This window comes from Phalacrocorax carbo, assembly GCF_963921805.1.
Source record: "Phalacrocorax carbo chromosome W unlocalized genomic scaffold, bPhaCar2.1 SUPER_W_unloc_14, whole genome shotgun sequence".
Taxonomy (NCBI): domain Eukaryota; kingdom Metazoa; phylum Chordata; class Aves; order Suliformes; family Phalacrocoracidae; genus Phalacrocorax; species Phalacrocorax carbo.
In genome coordinates this window covers 1-27,840 of record NW_026990248.1, presented here as the reverse complement: position 1 = coordinate 27,840, position 27,840 = coordinate 1, and the positions used below count along the sequence as shown (strand labels likewise).

Sequence of the window (27,840 nt, the reverse complement as noted above, 5' to 3'; positions counted from 1 at the left end):
ATGAATATATTTACACACACATATATATAAAATGGTCTTTAACCATTAAGATATTTTGGGTTCAAATCACATTATTAAAAATATCTATCCTGTCTTATTGGCCAAAAGAAAGCAAACATTAGAAATTTAAGAAAGGCTTGTATTCAGAAAAGTTTGTATTATTACACAGTTGGAATGGGTGCATATAGTCTCATTTTAGTTTATGTGAATTGGCTGTACATGAACTGTTTTGGACCAGAAAATGTCCTAAACATCCAATACTGTGCATTTTATCAAGAGGAAAAAATTTAGCTGTTTCTTCCAGTGAAATTTTTCAGGCTGACAAAAAATAAATACACTGAAATGAATTTGAAATAATAAAAATAAAAAGTATTAATATTACCATTTTGCAGGTGGAAGTGATTGCATGTTTGTTACTCCTCCATCTACTGGTACCACAACCTGGACATTAGACAGCATACTAGGCACATTCATAGACTCTGGATTGTACTTATAATCCACTCTCACATCAGTAGTGCTAGCATTACATTTCCAGTAAGTTGCAAGATTCAAGGGAGTAGACTGGATGCCATTTGAAGATACCTGTAAAAGAATAAACCATTGAAAGCAGCTTAATTAAAATATTCCCCTTTTGGGCAGAATTAGGGAATGATGGTAACAAGTATAACTCTAAATCCTGACAAAAGACCAAAAGAACAATTGACCTCTGAGCCCTTAATCTCAGAATTCTGAAGACTTGTAGCTTAAAGTAATTCCTGTTCTTTTAATTTTAAATTAAAATAATTTTAAAAAGGTTTAAAGGTTTAAACTCTCTAAACCTTTTAATGGTTTAAACCTTTTAAAGGTTTAAACTCTTAAACTCTGGCCCACAAGGCTTCTTCCTGTTCTGGCTTTCATAAGTTAAAACAGTTTTGTTTTAGTCTTGTGTTCTGCTTCACACAAGAAACATGCTTGCAGCAAAATGACTTCATCCTTAGCAGTTGTGTGCCATACCAATTCAGCTGCCCAAACAGCCAGCAGCAGAAGGCAATACACGTCACTGGGCAGGCAGCGAGCAAAGCAGTTTTTTACCTATTAAATGCATTATTTTCCTGCTGCATGAGGGTTAGATGCTGCTGCTTCTGTAGCTGAGCTTGTGCTACTGCCCTGCTGCACCTCTATCACTTTCCTAGTCTACTTGAGGAACCTTCTATGCCTCAGTGTCCCCACTTGCTTTTCCTTGGCAGCCCAGAACCCTTTCTATCTGCCAGGGCTTCCGCATGTCACTGCCTCAGTTTTCCCCAACAGTAAAGATCTTAAATAGATCTAATTCTTCCACAGTACTCATTTCTTCAATCCAAAGATATATTCTGTTCCTTCCATCTTTCTCAGGAATTCTCAGTGTACCTAACATGCTTTTTATAGATTCAGTATGCCAAGACTTTAAACTATATTGGAAGGATGTGGAAAGCTATAGTGGTATTAATAGCTGCACTGATAGGTTCTTTTGCTTTTTGATGTAGAGACAGTTGGCTCAGATGTTCAACCATCTCAATGCAGGCCTAGCAAATCCCTGTTCTCCCTTTTGAGAGTCTGTCTGTCTTGAATTTTCATGAAGATTTTTTGTTGACAGCCAGTACATGTTCTCACAGATCCACAGAATGGTTGAGGTTGGAAAGGATCTCTGGAGGTCATCTGGTCCAACCCCCCCGGCTCAGGCAGGATCACTTATTGCCGACTGCTCAGGATCATGTCCAGACAGTTTTTTAAGATCTCCAAGGACGGGGATTCCACCACCTCTCTGGACAATCTGTTCCAGTGCTTGGGTCACCCTCACAGTAAAAAAGTGCTTCCTAATGTTCAGAGGGAACCTCCTGTGTTTCAGTTTGTGCCCAGTGCCTCTGGTCCTGTCACTGGGCACCACTGGAAAAAGCCTGTCTCAGTCTTCTTTGCACCCTCCCTTCAGGTATTTATACACATGGATGAGATCTCCCCTGAGCCTTCTCTTCTCCAGGCTGACCAGTCCCAGCTCTCTCAGCCTTTCCATATAGGAGAGATGCTCCAGTCCCTTCATCATCTTTGTGGCCCTTCACTGGACTCTCTCCAGTAGTTCCATGTCTCTCTTGTACCGGGGAGCCCAGAACTGGACACAATATTCCAGGTGCGGCCTCACAAGTGCTGAGTAGAAGGGAAGGATCACCTCCCTTGACCTGCTGGCAATACTTTGCCTAATGCAGCCCAGGATACTGTTAGCTGCCTCTGCTGCAAGGGCACATGGCTGGCTGTCATGGTTTAACCCCAGCCAACAACTAAGCCCCGCACAGCTGCTCGCTCACTCCTCTCCCAGTGGGATGGGGGAGAGAATCAGAAGAGCAAAAGTAAGAAAACTCATGGGTTGAGATAAAGACAGTTTAATAGGGAAAGCAAAAGCTGAGCACACAAGCAAAGCAAAACAAGGAATTCATTCACCACTTCCCATGGGCAGGCAGGTGTTCAGCCATCTCCAGGAAAGCAGGGCTCCATCACGTGTAACAGTGACTTGGGAAGACAAACGCCATCACTCCGAATGCCCCCCCCCCCCTTCCTCCTTCTTACCCCAGCTCTATATGCTGAGCATGACATCATATGGTATGGAATATCCCTTGGGTCAGTTGGGGTCAGCTGTCCTGGCTGTGTCCCCTCCCAGCTTCTTGTGCACCCCCAGCCCACTTGGTGGTGGGGTGATGTGAGAAGCAGAAAAGGCCTTGACTCTGTGTAAGCACTGCTCAGCAATAACCAAAACATCCCTGTGTTATCATCACTGTTTTCATCACAAATCCAAAACATAGCCCCACACTAGCTACTGTGAAGAAAATTAACTTTGTCCCAGCCAAAAACCAGCACATTGGCTCATGTTCAACCTGGTGTCCACCAGGACCCCCAGGGCCTTCTCTGCAATGCTACTATCCAGCTGGGTGGCCCCCAGCATATACTGGTGCCTGGGGTTGTTCCTCCCCAGGTGCAAGACTTTGCACTTCCCCTTGTTGAACTTTACGAGGTTCCTGTCAGCCAATTTCTCCAGCCTGTCTAGGTCCCTCTGGATGGCAGCACAACCCTCTGGCCTCCTGGAAGCTACTCCTCCCAGTTTGACATCATCAGCAAACATAATGAGGTTACACTCTGCCCCCTCATCCAGATTTTTAATGAAGATGTTAAACAGAATCTGACACAGTATTGACCCTGGGGTACACTGTCTAGTTACTAGACCTCATGCCACTGACCGTCACCTTCTGGGCCTGGATGTTCAGACAGTTTTCAATCCACCTCACTGTCTGCTCATCCAGCCCATACTTCATCAGCTTCTCTATGAGGATGCTATGGGAGACAGCCTTCCTGAAGTCAAGGTAGACAATATCCACTGCTCTCCCCTCATCTACCAGGCCAGTCATTTAATCATAAAAGTTTATCAAGTTGGTCAAGCATGACTTCCCCTTGGTGAACCCATGCTGACTACTCCCAATGACCTTCTTGTCCTTCATGTGCCTGTAAATGGTTTCCAGGATATTGTGAGAGGTGAGAACATCATGCATTCTCGTATATTACAGTTGATTAGCTACAGCATCCAAAAATTATGCAATTACAAAATCAAAATACAATATAATTACAAACTCAAACAACCCCCCACCAAAACCCTTAAATTCAAGGAAAACTTAACTTTGTTATCAAATACATAAAGAAGCAATGCTTGAAGCTTGCACACATGAATTAGACTGAAGTGTAAGCAAGCTGAAACAGGTCATGAATGAACAGGGAATGACATGAAGGCATAACACAAATGCACTCAGCCTGGGCAGAGCCTATGCATTGGAAACAGTGACATACCCAGAATTGGCCTAGATGAGGGATGAAAGTTCATCTGCATGCAAGCAGGCAAAGAACAATTCTTATATTTTCTGTTTAGATATGAATTCTACCAGAGTTCCTTTAAAAATTTTGAAAGGGAAAAAAGCATTTACCTGATACTTTAAAACATCCACATTATAATAGGACGCAGATGGATTCTGCTCTGATAATTTTTTGAGGTAGACAGTTATAGCTTGCATGTTCATCCAAAAATCCTTAGTATGGGAGTCACTTTGTGACTGGTCACTACAAAGAAAAAGAAAGATAGGAATCAGAAGGCAACACTGAGTTTTATTATTTTGGATGTTTAAAAATTAAGACTAGATCTTTCCCCTTCTTCACAATTTCAAGCAAGAATTTGTTCTAATGCTTTATAACACATAACCGTTATAAACAACTGTTTCTCAGATACTTATAGTTACATTCAATCTTAGTAACAATTTATTACATCAGTTCTATATGTAGGTAAGAGAGCGCACATGACTGCAGAAGCAAAATCCTGGTTGGGAGCTACTGGAGCATGAAAAGGTGTTTTGCAGATCAAGAATATTTTCAGCTCTGGTTGCATCAGGTTTATTTCTTAATAAGGATGAAGCTTTTAAGAAAACTGATTCAGAAACAAAATTCAAACCACTTAAGAATCAAAGAGCTCCACGGATCATCTGTGGATGCATAGAGGAACTGCATCCATCCCTAAGGAGGCATGCAGAGTGTGTGTGCAGAGTGAAAGACAAAAACGAGCACCTGGAACACAGTAAATAGGACTGCAATGGGTTGGAATGTCCTAGAACAGTGACTTATGTACCAGTAGCCTGTCCAATTTACTTAGAATTTGGTTCTCAAAACAGTGTTGTCATTCATGCAATTTACATTTTCAGTAAAATATATAGATAAACACATCGCAGAGGCCTTCCAAAATTTAAACAAATGAAACCAGTAGCAAAATCCTTCTGCTGCTCCACAACCAAGTATAATTCAAAACAGAAATTCTATCGTCTCCACAAATATCACTCACATAAAAGCGTTTAATCTCTATAAATAATAAGCAAATGATAGTCATTGCAGTATATGATGAAAAGTCAAATTATTACCATACAGGTTTAATTTCATAAATATCCAGTACATGCATCCTTTCTTATTAGAGGTGAAGTATTACAGCACTCAGACAAGAATACTAGACAGTTTCACTTTTTTTCCAAAATATAATTTTTCAGTATAATTCACTGTCAGATATGGCTCTGCTAACATTTCAGTTATAAACTGTCATGTCAAAGAACGATAAATTTAATTTTATATGAATCATTCATTACATTAAGTATGAATGATCAAAATGAAATTAAATACAAAAGAATGGATGCATGTGGTTTGTGTCAAGTGATTTTAGTAATTTAAAAAATGTAGCATCTAGAAGTGTTTAACTGGTTTTCAAATAATTTATCCAATAAATGAAATAGAAACTGTTCAGCTGAAACAGATATCTGCTTTTACAATTGTTTTACTTTTCTTTTTTTTTTTTTTTTTGGAAAAGATATCCAAATGCCGTGATTTCAACAATTATCTTATTCAACCAGCAGCTTTTTTTTTTTCTTAAGAATTCTCCTAAGCATGCTGCTATACACTTGAAAGATACAGTTATGTAATGGATCTGATCTACCGTAGAAATGATACAGCTTAAAAAACACACTAGTAACTGACAAATGAGATTAGGTGTAGCTCTTACTACTTGTTTTCTATTTAAGGCTACTGTTTCATAATTTAATCTTACCATTGTTACTACTGTATAAAGAAATCCATATGACAATATTAGTGTCCTATTTTTGACATCTAATTTTTCTCTGTATATTGTTCGTGTATATTGTTCATGTAGTTTGATTAGGAAAAAATGTTTGGTTTTTTTAAAAATAATTTATTAAACCGTGTGTGCAAAAAACAGCTACATGTGCAAACTATCTTTTATGGCTCCTGTTATATTCAGTATAAGTTTCAAGTCCAGTAATCACTGAAATTTTTAATGGTGGCAGTGGAAAGAAACTCAGCTAAACAAGATTAGTTCAGGAAATTAAATTATGTATAAGCAAATCAACAAGACTGTAGAGAATTCTGATTTACATATATGACAATTCACATTTTACAAATCATGCTGTTTATTATATTTAAAAAAATATACAAAACCTGTATATAAGTTGTGCATTTGGAAGAATCTGCTCTAGTTTGCTTGTGTTTTTTACCCTGAAGCAGAGCACAGCTGGAGATGGGTTGCTGGTGAAGACTTTAATAATCCCACTTGGGAATGATACTGTCATATCACCAGTGATCTTCACAATACATCTAGAAGAGAATGAAAACATCAGTTTTATTGCAACTCATTAACTGCCTAATTTTAATACTAATTTTAAAGCAATCATAGTTTTACAATATGATGAGCTGAATTCAAAACAAAATCAATTTCAAATGAGGGCAATGTGGCACTATGACAATGTACCATCACTTTCAACTTGGAAGTCGGATGAAATAAGAAAAATAGTTTAGCTGGTTAAGCATACAGTAGTATGGGTGGATATTTTTTAGGCTTTGAAAACATGGCACAACTATTCTTAGGCAAGGCCTAAGTAGCATAGCAGGCAATTTGACAGAGGAAATTAGGTGCTTTTAAGCTGCCCAAGTTTACATGCAGCACCTGACTATAATAAAAACCCTTCTCAATTTCAGTGTTCTCATTGAACACATTTTTGTAAAGCAGGGATATATGAACTCCTAGCGGGATGCAGGCCAATAGAGAGTGATAAGCCACTGCTGTCACTTATATAAGGGGAAGAAACCCTGTGAATCCCCCTTCTAATGTTTTTTATTTTTCCCCAAAAATATTAAAACCAGGGTGTTTTCTTATTGTAACTTATTACAGTCAAAACAATTCACTATTTAACTAACTTTGTGGGATCTGCTCCTTTAAAGTAGGCGTTAACAGATTCAGTAAGGGCTACTGCAACAGGCAAGGTGTCCTGGTTTCCAAGGCTGACAGGGCTGGGACCACGTGAAACACCTAGAATACATACAGTGTATAGGTTTAATTTTCACAAAGCTTAGAAATAGATTTCAGAACGGTTGACTACACCTGTCATTTTTACAAGAGGCTACTACCATCAAGGTCACAGCAGAGTTTGAAGTATTACTTGAAAAGCATGTAGAAAAATATAAACATAGTACAGTACAATCACACCATCAAAACACTGCTTAGCAGCCTAAAAACCCAGGACTATCAGTATGATGTTTTATAAATGGACAGACACAAGGAAATACATGAGAGAGGAACACTATATTAAAATGGCTACTGATGAAACTGAACTCAACAGATCCAAAGGAAACAACAGACGTTAACTATAATACTTGGAAAAAAGTCCCTATTGTATGCTTATAGTATGGAAAAATGTATGATAAAATAGTCACAGAAATGCAAAGAATTTGGTTACAGTATGTATGAACATACATAAATTAAATACATTACACATACATTAATATTACCCCACATAAATGAACTGTTGAACATTCTTTTAACTATTTCAACCAACAAAAATTACAATACCCAAGCAGAAATTGTTGGAGAAATATTTTGCAAAGTTTTCTAATGTTTACATAGTAAAGGTTCTGGGAGTACCTGGAAATACATAGCAGTTTACAAGAAAAATAATTACCAGGCCTGAGTCAGCTTTCACAGATGCCTGTGCCTACACAACAAAGTTCCAATGCATAGCTATAAAAATCAACTCAGACCTCAGCTAAGGCTTTTTGAAATGTGTGTGTACAATTGACAAAACCAGTTGTCATGGGATTTTACATTTCAGTAGTGTTTTATATGTGTACTGAATATAAAAGACAATGCTGGAAGTTCTATCTTTTTATTAGTGTGGTAGTGTAGTAGAGAGCATCTTACTAATTTTTTGTACTACTGCTGAAACAGCCTGTATCGCATGTCTGCTGCAATCTTTCAGAGGGACGGGATGTCACAGAGCTGTGCCAAGGCAGACTTGCTGTATCTCAGGCTGCAGTCCAGCTCACGGGTCCAATTCTAGTACCTTCGGCAGCACCAGCAAATCCGGCTTTGATGCCCTGCCAACTGCCTCAGCCCCAACCACTGTTAAAAGCCCCTCAGCTGTGCTGACTCAGGAGCTAATGACAGAACCATGCAAATAGCTTCATTGACACATTCGAGGAGGTTGCTAAACTGCAGAATAAAAGGCTGCATCATTGGCCATAAAAAGGGCAAATAAATAAGTCTGAACAAATGGTTTTAGTTCAGTTTAGGAAAAGTGATTTATGTAATTTTAATATTGGCTAAACTGCTGTCATAAAAATAAAACATATTAAAAACCATTATCTTTATTACGTGTCTCTTCAAAACTTTGTATTATTTAGAAATATAGAAATGGCTTTATCTACTTGTGTCATGAGAATAAGGACTGTCACAGTAAAAATATATTCCCTTTTCTTCCAAGAAAGTAGTAATGACAAACTGTCATGGTTTTAGCTGGGATAGAGTTAATTTTCTTCACTGCAGCTGGCATAGTGCTGTGCTTTGGACTTAGCATGAAAACAACGTCAATAACACACAGATGTTGTTGCTGGGTAGTGCTTGTACTAGTCAAGGACTTTTCTAGCTTCCCATGCTCTGCCAGGTGCACAAGAAGCCGGGAGGGGAGGGGGCACAGCTAAGAGAGCGGATTCAAACTGGCCAAAGGGATATTCCATATCATGTAACGTCATGCCCAGTATGTTAACTGGGAGGAGCTGGCCGGGGGAGGGAGGCAGCAATCACGGCTCGGGGACCGGCAGTGTCGGTCGGCAGGTGGTGAACGGTTATATTGTTTATGTTCCTGTTTTTTTCCCTTTTTCCCTTTTCCTTTTTATTATATTATCATTATTGTTATTATTGTCAATATTATTATCGTTGTTATTTTAATTATTAAACTGTTCTTATCTCAAGCCACAAGTTTTTTTTTTGCTTTTGCTCTTCCGATTCTCTCCCCAATCCCACAGGGTTGGGGGGAGTGAGCGAGCGGCTGCGTGGTGTTTAGTTGCTGACTGGGGCTGAACCACGACACATACTGAAGAAACAAGACCAATTTTCAGCTTGTCTTGGGGGGGAACAGATGGAAGATCATGTTGTATAAAAGTGGTTATATCAAGTTTTGGTGACTTCAGCAATATATAACTTGTTAAGTAGTTGAGCTTTCAAGCTACTTGTATCTGCCAGACACCAGAAATAACTGAATAAATTTATTTTTAAAAAACCCCAATATTATTAGTTGTAGTGCATTAGGATGATTAGCTAACATGTAAAGCTGCTTCTAGTACAATACCTGGTGGTGTCTCACAAAGCTTTTCAGTTGTAGGAAGTGTTCCAATCAAAAGATCATCCTCTATTACGTTTAAATGAAACAAAATGTTGCAAGAAAACAAAATATTTCAAGCAAAAATAGATGTTATAGATGTTAAACAATATATTAAAAATACTCTGCAAATGAAAACAAGGCTAAAGCATAAAAGAAATTCAATTATGCATGTCTACAAGTTCACTTGGAACAAGGTAATTATAGTCAACTCTCCATTATTCAGAACAAATGGGGTAAAGGAAACACTGGATTGTGCAAAAGCCAAAAGAGTACAGACAGTAGTACAGAGTATATCCTCATGCCCCAAAATCATTCAGCTGTCTGCACTGCCCTTCACAGCTCTCTAGGACTATTTAATTCATACAGTCTGCACAGATGGAACTGGCCTTGTTTATTTTTGCTAGACCAGGTTAACAACCATATCAAACCTTGGTGTCAGCACACACCTCCTTGCCTCCTCCCTCACCTCACAATTTCACTCTGTCACTGTCTCCAATAACACACACATGCAGAGCTGGGGCTATTTATGCTGCTGCCACTAACTTCTGGTTCCTTGGCACCAGTGCTGAGGCCTGAGGAAGTGAGCCTGGATGGACTCTGGCAACCAAAATATCAGTTATCTTTCTGTGATGCTTCTCAGATTTGGGAAACTGGTGGACACCGAACTGTGTCAGCACTGTAGTAGCTAAGGCTAGGCAGACCTTACTAGCTTTGGTCCTGCACAGGATGGAAACAGCTGCATTGCTTTCAATGCAGAACTCCCACTAGAAGTTGTACAGATGCTCTTCTAAGGTGCTGAGCCTGGGTGAGGAATCCTTGGCATCAGTAACATTCATAGATAACTGAGAGTTAACTCAAGAGTCTGATTTAACTTGGGACTAAAGTGGCAATAGTGTTCAGGGATGAAATACTTCGATTCTGCTACAGAAACAAGTTAAAATGTCTTTTAAAAAACCCCACAAATAACCCCCCCCCAAGTCTCCTTGTTATTTGTTATAATCAGATATCATAAGTGAAGGACTTGACTAAAACCACAAGAAAACCTTCTGAAATTAGTGGCAGCACAGGAAGACTGATTTTTTTTATCTTCGTTGTTTGGTTGGTTGTTTTGCTTTTACCAAACACCTCTGTTTAGCTTATACACTTCACTAACTTGAAGAAAAAGATGCATTAGGGTTTTTTTTTAAAAAACTGCAATTACAGGATAACAAACAAAAAGAAAAAAGAAAAGAACTCAATTTTGTGAACATTTATATTAATTTGAATTTATCAGTATCCCAAAATATTTCTGTACCTATACAATAACATCTTCTGAACAAATACATGATAACGTTGTGCTTGATGAATGGATATACAAGCACACCAAATACGAATTCATAGAATATTCATGGACTATTTTAATTTTGAAAAATATTTCACTAAAAAACATGCCATAATTGGATCTATGGTCTAATCTAGTCAAATCCACTGTCTTGTCTCTCAGTGTCATTTAGAAGCAGGTATTGCAAGTACCTAGACTGGACTCACATACGGAACAACTAACTCCAAGGAATGGTTTTCCTAACAGGTGGAACTCAGTGGCAGAATTATACCATTTCTAAAATGAGTTTAAAATGGTTAATTTAACTTACCAAATATAGGTGTGTTGGCTGCACTGAGGGAAGCAGAAGAGGATATTGAGGAAGTGCTCTCTGCATGTACCAAGGGAGCTGCAGCTGGCAGACTTGAGTTAGAGGTCAATGGAGGGCTGAATGGCCTAGGCTAAACACAAGAGATCACAAGAGTATTACAGAGATGGAAAGTGGATTTAAAAAGATGAAAAAAGACTAAATAGAAGAGTTCATTTTATTCCCAAATCAATTTCATAGTGGTCCTCAATGTATTTCTTTTAATGCTTTATCTATCCTAATTTTTAGTGTAAAACAGAACCCACATTTTCTATGGGAATCAATTCCATTATTTCATAGCTTATAATTATTAATTTTTTTGCATGGTTAGTTAAGTCTAATGTATTTGATTATGTAACAGCCTGTCAATAATTGCACTATAACACAGTAGCAGAACCTAAGCCTATAGCCCTCTATATGTGTGCAGCAAATGTGGATTTTAAGAGCTAAAGGAAAGCTACTAACAAACTAGAAGTGAGTCCAGCAGAGGGCAACTAAAATAGTTGAGAACTGGAGGACAGGAGAGAGAGGGAGAGGCTGAAGGACCTGGGTTTGTTCAGCCTGGAGAAGAGAAGCCTAAGGCGGGATCTACTAGCAGTCTTTCACTAGTGACGAAGAAGATGGAGTCAGACTCTATTCAGAGGTGCAAGAGCTATAACAAAAGATATTTCAGCTGAACATAGGGAAAAAATTCCGTCTTGTAACCTTGTGGTTAAGCCCTGGGACAGGTTGCCCAAAGAGACTGTGAGATCTCCCTCCCTGCAGATTTTCAAAACTCAGCATGTCCCTGAGCAACCTGATGCAATTTTGAAGTTGGCCCTTCTTTGAGCAGGAGGTTGACCTAGAGATCCTCAAAAGTCCCTTCCACCTTAAATCTTTGGATAGTTTTATGATCCATTTAACTGTTAAGGTATTAGTTTAAAATAACTAATGATCATTTTGGGATTAACCTATCTAATTGGTACTGGAACTCCTGAAGCATCTGTTTTGGTTGGATAATCATTTTTTATTTCAGTTCTATCACACTTGTCACTGAGTGTATGAATTTTATACAGACTGTGGAAATTGTAAAAGGAGGTGACATAAGTGAAGACAACTCACAATCTTCCACTTGTATCCAGATAATAGCCAGTTTCTAAAACATGTAACTCTATGCAGAATCATATTTTATAGCAGAAGAGTACCAGCTAAATTCTTATCTTTAATTCTGATGATATGAAGAACAGATTTCTTGGTCTAAGAGCAATTAATACAATTTTATATTGGAATGAGAAAAGAATCTTAAAATGAACCCTATTCTGACCGTATAATATTACAGAAAAGCAAAAGAGTTAAACAATGTTTCAGTTTTGTCAAAGCAGAAGACCAGACTTTTGTCCATAATGAGAATATGGTGAAAGCATCTTGCTACTTTGAAAGACAGTAAGAAGTTCTTACCATGGTAAAATTTTTCCAAGTCAGTAAGTCAAATGAAACACAAAGAATCATAATATTCATAGAGGAGATTAAGCATGGCTTGGTCTGATATGCTGTCTGGGTATTTGCATTCTTTGCCACATTCCTTATCAGCAGGTGGACCTGCACTACAAGCAGTAAGCAGATATGCAGGCAGCATGCAACCTCTCACTATCCCACTGGGCAGCTGCTGCAATCTGCCACCTCCCTTCTCCACCAACCAGCACCAAGGGCAGGGCAAAGTCACAGCAGGGCTACTTGTGTCAACGCACAACTGATAAATATCTACTTAATACCAGTCATTCCCCAAAGCTTTGGTGATATCCCTAAATCAATGGAGTTTTGTTAATAACTTTGCTAGTATTTAACATTTTGAAAACTTTAATCCCACACATATGCTATCCTTTAATTTTCAAGTTATTGATTTGTTCAATTAAAAACATTCAGCTGATTCAAAATTTTATGTTTTGGACCTTTTTAGTTCAGTTAAGAATTATTTTGTTATAGTAACATGCTTATCATGAACAACTTCCATGCCTATCTGGCAATGGTGAAAATATGAGTATGTGATTCCTTGAACATCGGCTGGAAAGTAACTCCACTGTAACAGTGTAAATTATATATTTGAATGCAAGTTAAAATGGAGAATTAAGGAAAAAACCCAGAACAATCAATACATACTATTTCATTAATTCCACTAAGTTTCCCTGTAGACAGCTTTGGTCTTGAAGCAGGCCTTGGAGGGGGTACAATGGTGCCTACAGAAAGAGGAGTTGTGGGCCTTGCTGAAAGAAAGCAAATTTAAGGAAATCAATATTAGAAAGGTCACATTGAACATAAATATGTACTCACTTGAATAAAATAACTGGAAGTTATGCTTCAATTAAATGTTCCTATTTTACAAGCTCCATTTTCTAAGATTTACCACTAATCATAAATGTTTTTAAAATAGGGCCATGTGATACCCTGAAAAGTGACTCTAAAAATGGCATCATGGGCTTTCTCATTGCTCTCAAATGATTTTATACTAACTATTCTCAGAGGTTTGTATGTAAAAAGATGGTTTTACCTGAGTTCCCTTTTGTGTATAGTCTATAGGGTTTGAGAATATAGGACAGTCTTTCATGTCTCACCACAAATGGAAAATTCAGTGGAAATTCATATTTGGTCCTGGCTGACAATGGCATAACTCTGTTTACATCAAATTATACCCTCTGAAATCCCACTGACTTCAATAAGCATACACCAGCATAACAGATAAATTACTCTGTTGATTGCAAGAACACAGTAACTCCATATTATCTCTTAGCCAAGCTATGAGAAGTAAAAAGCAGTTAAAAAAATACTGCCCTCATGTCCTTCTAAACCTAACAGACGCAACTAACAGATGGTGGCAGCAGTACAAAGATGCCACTTTTACATAGTGCCTTTTCTGAATAGAACTGTAGTTCAAAATAAATATTAGATGCCATCCAATGAGTATGCCAGATCTAAAATTAACTTTAAAATAGACTGAAACCCTAATATATGACTATGTCATTGCAGCACATCCTATCATCTCCTGCAAAGTATTCTGGATGGTTCTTTTTTAATTAAATCAGTTAATATTATTTAAATAAATGTAAGTTATAAGTATGTGATTTTCTCAGGCATTTAGCATAACTCTGCCATCATTGAAGTATGGGAATTTCATCACTGACTTGGGAAGAAAGAGATTAGGCTAATACTGACCACATCCACCTTAAGAGTTGCAAACTCAAATGTCCCCAGTAAATTCACTTCTGAAATATCAGTAATTTCTTTAAAATTCTTGTTCTGCACAGGAAGACAGTGCATGTTAAACATTGAGTAGTCTGCAGTATCACAGGTATTCAGTGAATCATGGCCCACTTGCCCAAATGCACTTTTCTTTGCCCTCTTAATATGTAGCATTCCTACGATATCATCCATGCTTCAAACTACTGGGTATTAAAAAGGAACAGTTTTAAATCCAATTTAACTGTATTTAATCTGAAAACATCTATACATTCCTATTTCAAGAAAAGCAAAGCTTTGCACAGTTAAGAAAAAGCAATACATTTAATTAAATAATTTGAATTTTTCTTATTTCAAGCTGCATATTTATTTCCTTATCCTAACTTTGAAGGATGTTGGTGCTAACAAGCAATTTAGTACATTCTAAGTAAGATGATGAGTTAATTCTTACATAAGGGGAGCAATAATAACAAAAAGAAAAATCAGACGAAAGCTTGCTTTTTGGAGTCAGTTATTAGCAAAGAGCAGTACACAATGCATGCTTGCCATACCCTTATTTGTATGAACACAAGAAGACTCTAAACTGTTGTGCTGGTTTTAGCTGGGACAGAGTTAATTTTCTTCACAGTAGTATGAGACTATGTTTTGGATTTGTGATGAAAACAGTGTTGATAACAGAGAGATGTTTTCGTTATTGCTGAGCAGTGCTTACACAGAGTCAAGGACTTTTCTGCTTCTCACATCACCCCACCACCAAGTGGGCTGGGGGTGCACAAGAAGCTGGGAGGGGACACAGCCAGGACAGCTGACCCCAACTGACCCAAGGGATATTCCATGCTATATGACGTCATGCTCAGTATATAGAGCTGGGGAAGAAGAAGGAAGGGGGGGACGCATGTTCAGTGATGGTGTTTGTCTTCCCAAGTCACCGTTACGCGTGATGGAGCCCTGCTTTCCTGGAGATGGCTGAACACCTGCCTGCCCATGGGAAGTGGTGAATGAATTCCTTGTTTTGCTTTGCTTGTGTGCTCAGCTTTTGCTTTCCCTATTAAACTGTCTTTATCTCAACCCATGAGTTTTCTTACTTTTGCTCTTCTGATTCTCTCCCCCATCCCACTGGGAGAGGAGTGAGCGAGCAGCTGTGTGGTGCTTAGTTGTTGGCTGGGATTAAACCAGAACAACTATAGTCCAGTAGTGCTGAAGATGATGCAGAAGAAATTTCAGCAGCAGTGCCAGTTTCTTCAATGAATAATTGTTTGTGGCATAGAGTATTATTGAAAAGGTCATTTTGATCCTCAGAAGCACAGCTGTTGGAAGAATTCCCAAACAAAGCAGAAAAGGCAATACAGGCATTTTCAGTTTTAAAATGCAATCTTTGGGGCTCCTTCTTGTCCGCATTTGTGTGTCTAATTGTAAGAAGGTCATCAACAAAGGAAATCCACTGACTCCAAGACCATGAAACAGAGGATGAAGTCCTGGTACTCCCTGATGGTGCTGCCGTAATATCAGATTTGCATGAAGTGCTAATGGTGAAGTCTGGTGAAGATAGGCTTTTAGACCCAGAATCTGTCTGATGAAGATAGGCTTTTAGACCCAGAATCTGTCTGGTGTCCAAGCAAAGACTGAGATACTCTATACTCAGGCAAATCAGTGGTAGATGAGGAGGAGCTCTTTCAATGTAGCTGAAGGAAAAGGGAAGAATTGAAACTAGGAGCAACACTGAAATGATAAAAATTTCAATATAAATCCAGACTTCAAAACCATATTCAACATCCACTGCATGAGGATTACTAGCCAGCATGAAAAATAACTGCCCTACTAGGCTAAAAATCATACCACTTACCAATAAAAGAAAAAAAACCCAGCCACATATCATGTGTACTTCATTCATACTGTCAACCATGTAATTTTCCATTTTTTAAGTAAGCCGACAAGTAATTTATTCTGTTTCTCTCCCCTTAAGGCCCTACTTCTCATGACTTTCCTTATTCCTCTAACCTTCTTCCCTGTCATGCTTTCACTTTCTCTCATTTCTGTCTTTTCCTCCTTGTGTCCTACTCCATGTTTGTTTCCTCTCCACAGCTTTCTGCTTTTCATTTCTTTCAAAGTTATTTAATCAAACCTACCCTCCTATAATCCTTCCAAATGTTTTTATCCTCTTACCCTCAACATCTTTAATGGGAAGGCCCAACATAAATTGCTGTTTGGTGAATGAATGAAGACAATGCAGTCATGAGATCCTGTATGATATTCTTCTGTCTGTATCAATCCATATCTAATGAGTAACTACGTATGAGGCATCATCTGCCCCAGTTTTCTTCTCTCATCCTAGAGTCTTCAGGCTGCTGGAAAACAGGAGTTTTCCAAAAGTATTCCCTGCACTTGGCTGTTGCCTGTTGCATTAGATGACAACAGAAGCAGCAAATGCAAGGTTAGTAAATTCTCAACATCTTGCAGATTGGCCAAGCTAGGAACAGCGGAGTGGCATACAGAATTAAAGAGAGAGCAACATGTTTAAAAGTTCAGATCAAAAGTATTGGCGTCCTTTCTACAGTTGTCCTTTTGTCATGAACAAGCATATTCTCCAAGCCCAAATAAACAGAGGTTTAACACAGCTTTCCCTTTCTAACAGATATTTAAAATATCATTCAAGGGTTTTGAAATACTACTACAAATCCTATACAAAGGCAATGTGGAAATGTGCAAGACTTTTAAAAATACACATGGATGAAAATGAGGAAGATAAATAAAAAGAAGCATTTTAAAAAATCAATAGCTGCCTAAAAAATGTTGTGCTTTTTCAAGATAACAAAATTAGCTTAAACTTCTAATAAAGCAAGATTATTCACAGATGACCAAAGTTTACTTCTATGCTGCATAAACCACTGCCTGCTCAAATACCATGGTAGTTTAGGTGTTCAATGATTAACACAAAGTTACAAAACAATACCTAAAGAAAAGTTTTAACAGTAAAAAGAAAAAAGTATCTGCGGGACATGCTAGATTATGACGTATATATTCTGGATACAAAATAAGTAATTTAAGTAATTTTGGATTGAGATTTTTCAAAAGCTATAAGCATCAGCGTACCTATACTGACCTTCAAGTTGAAGATAAAACACTGATTTCAAGGAAAACACAATCAGATTAAAGTTGTCTATTTTTTTTAAGTCTACATAACTAAGTTGGAGGTTAGTGAGCATCAGAAGCTAACTTTATTTAAACAACAATATGAAATACCCCAGTTCAGTAATTTTTTCCCAAATGTATTAGTAATTTGTTATACTTTAAAGCATTTTAGAACACTCAGATTCCATGGATAATTTCACAAGTGTATATAGCTTAGTTAATTCCTAGAACAACACTGCTTTAAATAATTATTTAGCAGATAAAGTTTGCCACGGCACAGATGTTTCATAACTAAAAGCTACTTATGCCCACAGGGGCATTATATTCTACCACTTTCAATGAAATATAGAGCTCTCTGCATAGCCCACTTCCAGGTATGAGGCCTCAGGTAGATGACTCCCCATAGATATGGCTACAGAGGATGTTATGGATCCCAACTACTTGTCACTGCTCATCAGCCAGAGGCTACTCTCTCCAGAGTTCTGCTGACAGGAGGGACTGTATGAACATTTTCTAACCTGCTTTAGCCTCCTATCCAGGTCTAGCAATAAAGAAATGGATATAGTAGCAACCACCAGTAAAACAAATAAAGTATCCATTGCCTTCCTCTGCAGACTCCAAAACCAGATCAAAGCAGTAACGCAGCTAGCAAATCAGATTATTTTGAGAAACTTCTTTTCAGCATAGTCACAGAATCATAGAATCATTTAGGTTGGAAAAGACCTTTAAGATCATCGAGTCAAACTGTTAACCTAGCACTGCCAAGTCCACCACTAAAACATGTCCTTAAGTGCCACGTCTATACGTCTTAAATACCTCCAGGGATGGTGACTCAACCACTTCCCTGGGCAGCCTGTTCCAGTGCTTGACAACCCTTTCAGTGAAGAAATTCTTCATAATATCCAATCTAAACATCCCCTGGTGCAACTTGAGGCCATTTCATCTCCTATCACTTGTTACTTGGGAAAAGAAACTGACACCCACCTCACTACAACCTCCTTTCAGGTAGTTGCAGAGAGTGATAAGGTCTCCCCTCAGCCTCCACTTCTCTAGGCTAAACAACCCCAGTTCCCTCAGCCGCTCCCCATAAGACTTGTTCTCCAGACCCTTCACCAGCTTTGTTGACCTTCTCTAGACATGCTCCAGCACCTCAATGTCCTTCTTGTACTGAGGGGCCCAAAACTGAACAAAATATTCAAGCTGCGGCCTCACCAGTGGCACGATCACTTCCCTACTCCTGCTGACCACACTATTCCTGATACAAGCCAGGATGCTGTTGGCCTTCTTGGCCACCTGGGCACACTGCTGGCTCGTGTTCAGCCGACTGTCAGCCAGCATCCCCAGGACCTTTTCCGCTGGGCAGCTTTCCAGCCACTCTTCCCCAAGCCTGTAGTGTTGCATGGGGTTGTTGTGACCCAAGTGCAGGACCCAGCATTTGGCCTTGTTGAATCTCATACAATTGACCTCAGCCCATCGATCCAGCCTGTCCAGGTCCCTCTGTAGGGCCTTCCTGCCCTCCAGCAGATCAATAATCCTGCCTAACTTGCTGTTGTCTGCAAATGTACTGAGGGTGCACTCGATCCCCTCATCCACATCATTGATAAAAATATTAAACAAGACTGGCCCAAAAACTGAGCCCTGGGGAACACCACTTGTGACCAGCCGCCAACTGGATTTAGCTCCATTCACCACAACTCTCTGGGCTTGGCCATCCAGCCAGTTTTTTTAACCGAGCAAAGAGTGCACCTGTCTAAGACATGAGCCAGTTTCTGCAGGGAGAATGCTGTGGGAAACAGTGTCAAAGGCTTTACTAAAGTCCAGGTGGACGACATCCACAGGCTTTTCCTCATCCACTAAGCGGGTCACCTGGTCATAGAAGGAGATCAGGTTAGTCAAGCAGGACCTGCCTTTCATAAAGCCATCCTGACTGGACCCGATCACCTAGTTTTCCTGTACGTGCTGTGTGATGGCACTCAAGATGAGCTGCTCCATAACCTTTCCGGCACTGAGGTCAGGCTGACAGGCCTGTAGTTCCCCGCATCCTCCTTCCAGCCCTTCTTGTAGATGGGCGTCACATTTGCTAACCTCCAGTCAACTGGGACCTCCCCAGTTAGCCAGGACTGCTGATAAAGGATTGAAAGTGGCTTGGTGAGCACATCCACCAGCTCCCTCAGTACCCTTGGTGGATCCCATCTGGCCCCATAGACCTGTGTGTGTCTAAGTGGTGTAGCAGGTCGCTAAACGTTTCCCCTTGGATTATGGGGGCTTCATTCTGCCCCCCGTCCCTGTCTTCCAGCTCAGGGGGCTGGGTACCCCAAGAACACCTGGTCTTACTAATAATTTTATATATAAATATATATATATAAAATTTATCCTTAAATATTTTACAAATGTGGATCCACTAGCCAATAATCTTGACTGGATACCTAAGCGAGGAAGAGACAATTTAATGATTTCTGTAAGCTAGATATGTTATAAAACACAACTTTTAAGGAACATGAATTTGTAGTGGAGGAATAAGTTCCACTTAAAACACTAAGGGTTATGTAGCAATGCTGGTTGCTGCTAAAAGGACATTATTAAGGCCAAGAAGAGTTAGCACTAATTGTATGGAATTCTCCTATTGATATATGTACTGTTTCTTACTGTTCTTCAACCTGTATGATCAGGTACAGATGAAAATGGTTAGAAAGCCATGATTGCGAACAAATTAGTAAGGTCTATTCTGATTTTTGGAATAGGAATACCTAACTAAAAGAAACAGTGAACACTTCTTTACTCAGGCACATGGGAGGAGAACAGTGTCTACATTAAGACAGTAGGGGTTGGAAAATAGACATGTAGTAGGTAGACTGAAGAAAACTATGAAACAGTGTATCTGCTACTGTCAGTAAATAGTAGATTCCACCTTAAATCCCGAGACAATCAACGTAAATAATTTAAATAAATACTTTTACTAAGCAGGTCCTAACATAGCCATAATATGTTTATCATAGAATCATAGAATCGTTAAGGTTGGAAAAGACCCTTAAGATCATCGAGTCCAACTGCTAACCTAGCACTACCAAGGCCACCACTAAACCATATCCTCAAGCACCACGTCTACCCTTCTTTTAAATGCCTCCAGGGATGGAGGCTCAACCACCTCCCTGGGCAGCCTGTTCCGATGTTTGACAACCCTTTCGGTGAAGAAGTTTTTCCTAATGTCCAACCTAAACTTCCCCTGGCACAGCTTGAGGCCATTTCCTCTCATCCTATCGCTTGTTACTAGGGAGAAGAGACCAACCCCCGTCTCGCTACAACCTCCTTTCAGGTACTTGCAGAGAGCGATAAGGTCTCCCCTCAGCCTCCTCTTCTCCAGACTAAACAACCCCAGCTCCCTCAGCCACTCCTCATAAGACTTGTTCTCCAGACCCTTCACCAGCTTCGTTGCCCTTCTTTGGACATGCTCCAGCACCTCAATGTCCTTCTTGTAGTGAGGGGCCCAAAACTGAACGCAATACTCAAGGTGCGGCCTCACCAGTGCTGAGTACAGGGGCACTATCACCTCCCTGCTCCTGCTGGCCACGCTATCCCTGATACAAGCCAGGATGCCATTGGCCTTCTTGGCCGCCTGAGCACACTGCTGGCTCATGTTCAGGCAGCTGTCAACCAGTCTCTCCTTCCTCTTTCTGAACTAGTTTCTCAGCATCTGCTCTCAGCCTTTTCAACACACATACCCACTCACATGCTATTTTGCCTCCCTCTCCCTCACTGCCTTTTGAATGTAAAAATCAATATTGTCCATTTCTGTAAACTTCCCCCCCCCAAAGACCAAGTTTCAGGAAAGCCTGCCAGTGTCCTGCCCGCACTAATATCCTCCAAAACCCTGTACCCAAAATTTCCACACAGTATCTGCCCCCTCCCCTCCCATACTCCTCAGCCCACCCTCTTCCTCCCAATACACCTACTCTCAGGTGGTGCCAGGAATTCCCCCTTAATTCCAGTTTCAGTCCTGCCATTTTTCTCCTGCTCCCCTTGGATTATGCCTACACATCTCCTAACAGATACATGGTTTCTTACAGGAAACAAGTTCCTCACAGCAAAGCTCCACAGTGGCTTTGTACTACATAGTTCAACAGGCTTTCCTAGAAAGAAGAAACCCATCCCTATTCACAGTGCAAGCTCAGCATATCTCAGTTTCTGTGACAACCTCCATTTAATTTTCCAACTTTACCAACTGAAAAAATAGGCTTATATTCTTCCTCTAGCATAGACGATGATCTTTTTGTGTAAAGGAAGAGAAGGAGAGAAAAAGAGACAAAAGCAACATAGAACTTTCCTAAGGTTTCTAATGTTCCGTCTTCCCCCTTGCTCCCTAGCTTGAAAGCCTGACATATTGCACCGAGTTGTGTATTACTCATAACATAGGATACTGCTTTACAGAATTCTTTCATTTCAGTAGTCGAAGCACATCCCCTTGCAATGACTAAAAAAGCAACAACAGAACATCCTGAAGAATATGCAGAAAACATTTTCTACTATCAAATATTTTACCTGAGGAGGATGAGTATGCCAAGGAGGCTGAAGAGGAAGATTCAAGAGAACTGCTAAAGAGTGGATCCCATGCCAGAAGGTCACCGTACCCCTTTCTATAGTAAGAGTTACAATTGGAATATTAATGAAAGATATATATACTGATAAAAATAAAATTCCAACTTTGGTAATTCATCTTCTGTATTAGTTAGTCTTTGCATCTAAAAATTAAAAGTACTTACAAATTGCAGGTCAAGGAACTGATTTACACATAAGGAAGCTATCTGAACTGATACCTTGGTGCAAGTTTGTGTGGACATATTTCATAATGTCAGTAAATTATTTTCGTTTTCAACAAGACATATATCTACAAATCAATTTGTTTCAGTATATACATATGTGAGCGATGTATATAGACCTGTCCAAATTTGGGGCTTGTAATATTAAACACTTTACAATGGAACACTATATGATGGAAACTAAACCCATCTTATTTAAAACCTGAAATTTTAATAAAACACAATATTTTGTACTCACATAATTATAAATATCAATTGAGACAGGTCACAATGAAGCAAATACATTAGAAGGGGAAACCAAGTGAATAGAAATCTCCACTGTTACATAATTACTCTTTGACTCTTACAATGCAACAGATGCCTAACTTAAAATAGCAGTTGACTGATATTTCCAATGAGTCTCGGAATCTTAGATCAAAATAAGACCAAATTCCCCCCAAAACTACACTTGATATAATTTTAAAAGTTGAACTTACTCATTAGCTGGAGTAGAAAGCTTTGATTTTGTTAACTCTTCACCTAAGCAAAAGACACAGTATTATCACCACTCAAAAATCTTTCAGCTTCATTATAAAAAGATAGTAAATGCTAATAGTTGCAGTTCAAAACTAATTATGAATTATTAAAATTGAGAAGAAGAAATGCATTCTCTCTGATAATATAAATTCAGATGCTCCTGAAATACCTTCTAAAAGGAGAGGACTAAACAGAGCAAGGCGTTTCAGGAGGAAGTGTTGGTCACTTGAAATGTCTTCCTTAAATTCTACTGTTTACATCAATATTATTCTACAGGAAACCTGGCTTAGTTTCCCACTGAGAAAAACCCTAAAGTATAGAGACTAATGCTCTGTCCTCTATCTCCATGGCCATATTTTATGTTTTTGATTATAAAACAGAGAGTAGTTTGCTGTTTTGTGGATGATACTCAACTCGAGTGGGTGGAAGGGTTTTAAGATCTTACACAAGAGTCATTTCCATTGGATTCCCCACCACCACCACCTTTGCCTCTTGGACTTCTTCCTCATCACTGTTGCAGACAGCCTCATCTATTTCCCAGAATAGGGAACAGCTGAGTATACAGAAAAAGAAGAGGTCTTTGGGTGGCTTCTACTAGCTGCATTGAAATTTTGACCAAATAACTTAATTTTGTCCTTTGAATTTACTGTGAGTAGTTCAAAGGCAAATATCATAAAAGGTACCTAGAACTGATAAGAGAAATATTTTTTCTACTTAAAATACAAATACTTAATAAATTTATTTCTTCAACAATAAAAAATATTTTAGTTATGTTAAAAACTAACATAAATAGACTAAAAGTTGAATATTCACACTTACTGGATGAGTTTTGATTCATTTGTGCCTAAAACAGAAAAAACCCAAACCCATAAGAATAAATTCTTTTATTGACTGTCAAATAAAACACTTAATAGTCCCAGGGTTCTTATTTCCACTCAACTTTCCATGCAATATTTTGCTTTCAATGCCAGGCAGAACATTCTGGAGCTTGCAGAAGACCAGAACATGAGCCAGGACAGAGCATCTAGTGCATGCCCACCACACTGGTAAGAAAAAGCAGCAATGAAGACTGTGGAGCTCACAAAGGCAACAGTACGACTAAATCCCTTGACAGGCTGGGCCAGTAAAATTAAACAGCTTTTATATCACATGGTATGCCTGACAGATAAGAATAGAAACATTCCTAAGGTTTTCCCAATAACATTCTTACATACTACAATTACTTGGTTTTAATCTAAAAAATGTTAATGAAAAGCCATTTTGTACTTACAGAACTCTGTTTCTGCTTTCAAAACATGGGGGGGGGAGAGAAAAATCATAATCAATATTTTAATATGCATAATATTTTCCTTAAAATCAAAGCCATCTATATTCTGATCTGAACACTGTACTAGCATGCTTTAATACTATTTATTTGTAATATCATCCCACCATATAAAGAATTATTCTGTGGTTTGGCATAACACATACAATAAAGCTGCACTGTAAAAGCTATGTATCCACATTATATAATCTGTTTTAAAGTTTTGTATATTATTGAGTATGAATTAATAAACTACGTTAAAAGCCACGTTCAGCTAACTCCATATGTATTCAAATGTTTTGTGGTGGCAACAGCAGTAAGACAAGGACTGAGCACTCCCAAGACTCAAAGTAAAGTTAAAATCTGAAAAGGGAGAATTACTTAACATTAAATTGTAATGAAGTGTATCAAAGATGACCTAGTGCACAAGAAAAAAAGAATCATTGAACTTGAACCTAGAATAGATTCTGAACAGTAAAATATATGTTAATACTAAAGATTCCTTACCACTTCTCTACTCATTAAAACTACAAGGAACTTACAGATATTGCTGGAGAAGGAGCGATGTTCCCTATAGATACTTTTAATTCATCCAAGGAAGGCATGGCATACTGAGAGCTATGATTTGACTGGACAGGTTTTATTTCTACATGGAACCTCCTGGGTTCATCATCTTCAGAGTCAGAATCACTGGATGAATAGAAATGGCTCTCTTTGGTATGTTTTTCTCAGTTAAGGTGGAAATACTTTAAATTCATCTGTTTAATCTGTTTCATAATTACTCTCTACAAAATGCTTATATTAAGTAAACACCACAGATAAACAATGCTGCCTAAACTCTTTGTGCACTTATACAGATGCTTCAATTATATCCACTGTCCAAAATTCACATCTGAGTTAAAATTTAGTTTTTATATTCCATTCATCTTCATAACAGTATTCTGTTATCAAAGTCATGATGTCATATAACTGAACAACTGCATATTTGAAAGCATCAGGATAAATGAATGATTCTGCAGTAGCAACACTTCTGTATGTTAAGTTCATGATTTGTAAGACTCAATGAAGGATTCTAACACATGTATGAAACATGTATGCGTTGCAGAAATCCTTTTAAACCAAGTGAGGGAAAGTCCTAGCCTTTTTAATTAGCAATGAAATGCCCACAGTATCCGTACCAAGAGTAACAGTAGAGGAAGCAGCAACTACCATTACTTGCCCTTTTAGCAGAGGCACTGAAAATTTTGCAACAAAGGATGCCAGTTACACAGAAGGCTGCACAGTAAACTAAACCCCATCAGCCACTTAAAGCACTGTCATCCTTGGCTAAAAAGGAATCACAATGACACCTCAGCCCTCAAAATAAGCAAAATATACAGATTAATTTAGCATTGGTTCGTTATATGCACAGAAACTGCACTGAACAAAAGCTCTGAAAGGCCTATGCTAAGTCTTAAAAGATGCAGTTGTTTTGACAAGAAACAAGCTGAAAATTTTCCTCTACCGAAACATAAAAGTGTCTTGCCACCTAGAGGGAGCATACATATTCTATGCAAAAGCATACAGTAAATAAACTCTTATCACTTGCTCTGAGGTCCAGAACTGAGAGGGGAAGGACACACTTGCTCAAATAATAGACATACACATCTTTCTGTGCCTGTGAAGACCTCTCTTGGGCAGTAGCATATCCATTTGCCCTACTGGCTGATTTTTAATTCCAGGGCATGAAGTCAGGGTCAAGGCATTTTAGTCTGCCCAGGACTTCTAATCTACTGTAATAAATTCTATGCTCTTCAGACTCTATTAGGATGCTTTATCATACAGCAGCGCAGCTCTCTCATCCATTAACCTATCCATTTTCTTGGCTGATTGTCCTAATGGTACTTTAAATTCTTAAATTATAGCTGAGATGATTAAGCATTTGATCCAGAAATAACTGGGCATGTGTTGCAAAACATCAGATTGGGTATTCAGAATTTCCCTTCTGGACCTGGAAGGGACAAATCAATAAATTTATTATTTTTATGCATCAATATGTACTTTGTAAGTAAATAGCTTCCAACAATTTTCTTGATCTTGAAAGCAAATAAGAACACATTTCAGCCACAACAGAGGCCTGTATGTGTGATAGATCTGTTCAGGAGTGAGACAGCTTGAACCGTGACTTCTGCCCTGACTGTGTTTCTGTTTGCCGGCCGTGTACAAGCACACAGGGTGCTTCTCTTTGCACAAGAGCAAACGAAACAGGGACAAAGCTACCTTAGAGTCCAAGAACCCTTGGTTAACAAGTCTGTTAACCCTTGCAAGTCCCCATGGCCCTTAGTTGCCTTGCAAAGTTCTGCTTTGACGGAAATAGTGGTTACGTTTTGCTGTTTCAGATCATGAGCTTGCTGATCTGGACAACTGTCAGTGTCAGCTTGGGGCATAGGCATACCTCCTTGCTACCTCACATGTATGCTGTCTTAGTTTTGCTTCTGCAGACTTTAGGTGGGATGTTTGGATTTTCTTCAGAGAAGTGGCATGAAATTAGGTATATGAAGGATTCTGATGTTTCCGTTAGGATGGGGACCTAGATGGCATCTGAAAGACCTGGAGATACTGCTTTGAACCTCAGGGTTGCTCATGATTTGGCACTGTAGGTCTTTCCTGGAGGCTGTTTCTAAGTACAGGCAATGGAGATGGTGCTTTTACCTCTGGGTGCAGGAACCAGGCTGTGCTGCCTGTTTTGCCTGTGCCTGAGCATTAGAAACCCAGGCTACATAGATGAAACAGGGGCTATTGCTGCCATGGAGGGGGATAAGTAGCTTCTTCCAGTATCAGTTCTTCCCAGCTACCAGCAGTCACAGAAGTAGAAAGCTTCATTATCCAGAGTGATCCCTTCTCCCTCTAGCCCTGTGGCAGGACCAGGCCAGGCTTTTGCCCTTCAGGCAAGAAAAAAAAATCAAATATTTTTCCAGTCACCACTCAAATTTTGAGACAATTCTGCCTAGAAGTTTTATTGTCTTATAAATGCAAGTATTGATGCTGATGAGAATCTCAGTGTTGATTAAACTAGGAGGAACTGCTGGTCAGTGTTTCTCCTTATGGTCACATGTAAATCAAAACTTTAAATGGATTTCCAGAATTGACCACAAGTTCCTTTTTTTCTCTCTCTTTTTTTTTTTTAAATAGAGTGATTTGGTGTAATGATGAAATTGTAATTAGTATGGATAGGTACAACTGTTTGACAACATTAAAAAAAGTTATATTTACCCATGAATGGCCTGAAGTACCTTTAGAAGAGTTGGTAATACAATAGCTTGCCAAGAAGAGCTCTGAAATAAAGAAAACTACGAATAACACAAATTTCATTACAGAATGGAATAAAGCTGTATGCCTCATATGAGGTTAGCTGGTGGCCATGTTCTGGTTAAGGTGCTGCAGATCAGAGTGAGCTCATTTTCACTGGAGATGCACTGAAGGTCAACCCACTGGGTACCATGGTCCTAAGCATTTTAGCCAGATTCTGCAATTGCTTATTAGTCGCACACATGCGGGTATTCCTGGTCCCTTCAATGGGATGACTCATAAGGAAGTGCTCGTAAGCAAGAGTTAAGTCCTGGGCTGCATTTGAACTGAATGACCTGTGTTTTAAGGAGCACAGAGAGGTGAAGACCCTATTAAGAAATCACATGCGCTCTTTTTCCAGTTCAGGAGTGTCCTCCTCAAAACACATTTTTGCTGAATGTGTTTGAATCAGGAGGAAATGATATTTGATGGTAAAAACCACAGAGTCAGTTATATTTAACAAGCCTTGAAACACGTGCAAACCCAACAATGACTGAAACGATTACTTCATGATGAATAACATTATTGCCCACAGATGGCACTTTAAACCCAGAAGGTCAGATTCTTTGTATACAATTAAGTTACAAAGACTGACAGTTCTTCTAAACCTTTCATTGTGCAGGTGA

The 27,840-nt window shown here is 38.9% G+C and overlaps 1 protein-coding gene across 6 annotated transcripts in view; it reads right to left on the bottom strand.

Annotated features, from left to right (window-relative positions):
- The window catches only part of LOC135310830 (F-BAR domain only protein 2-like), a 37,192-nt gene extending 9,362 nt beyond the window's left edge, over positions 1-27,830 (bottom strand). The window contains exons 1-14 of one of the 6 annotated variants that reach the window (XM_064439871.1): positions 27,140-27,830; positions 26,579-26,808; positions 24,430-24,577; positions 23,855-23,869; positions 23,404-23,428; positions 22,545-22,587; positions 21,791-21,885; positions 13,052-13,155; positions 10,880-11,009; positions 9,216-9,275; positions 6,790-6,901; positions 6,034-6,189; positions 3,975-4,107; positions 383-582 (exon numbers count right to left, since the gene is read on the bottom strand). In XM_064439871.1, the coding sequence (XP_064295941.1) occupies positions 383-582; positions 3,975-4,107; positions 6,034-6,189; positions 6,790-6,901; positions 9,216-9,275; positions 10,880-11,009; positions 13,052-13,155; positions 21,791-21,885; positions 22,545-22,587; positions 23,404-23,428; positions 23,855-23,869; positions 24,430-24,492 (1,136 nt within the window). In that variant the 5' untranslated portion in view covers positions 24,493-24,577; positions 26,579-26,808; positions 27,140-27,830. Of the gene's footprint in view, positions 1-382; positions 583-3,974; positions 4,108-6,033; positions 6,190-6,789; positions 6,902-9,215; positions 9,276-10,879; positions 11,010-13,051; positions 13,156-21,790; positions 21,886-22,544; positions 22,588-23,403; positions 23,429-23,854; positions 23,870-24,429; positions 25,241-26,578; positions 26,809-27,139 lie in introns of those variants that run through there. The other 5 variants (XM_064439874.1, XM_064439873.1, XM_064439875.1 and 2 more) reach the window with 5 other exon arrangements.
- Between the last annotated feature and the right edge of the window lie 10 nt (positions 27,831-27,840).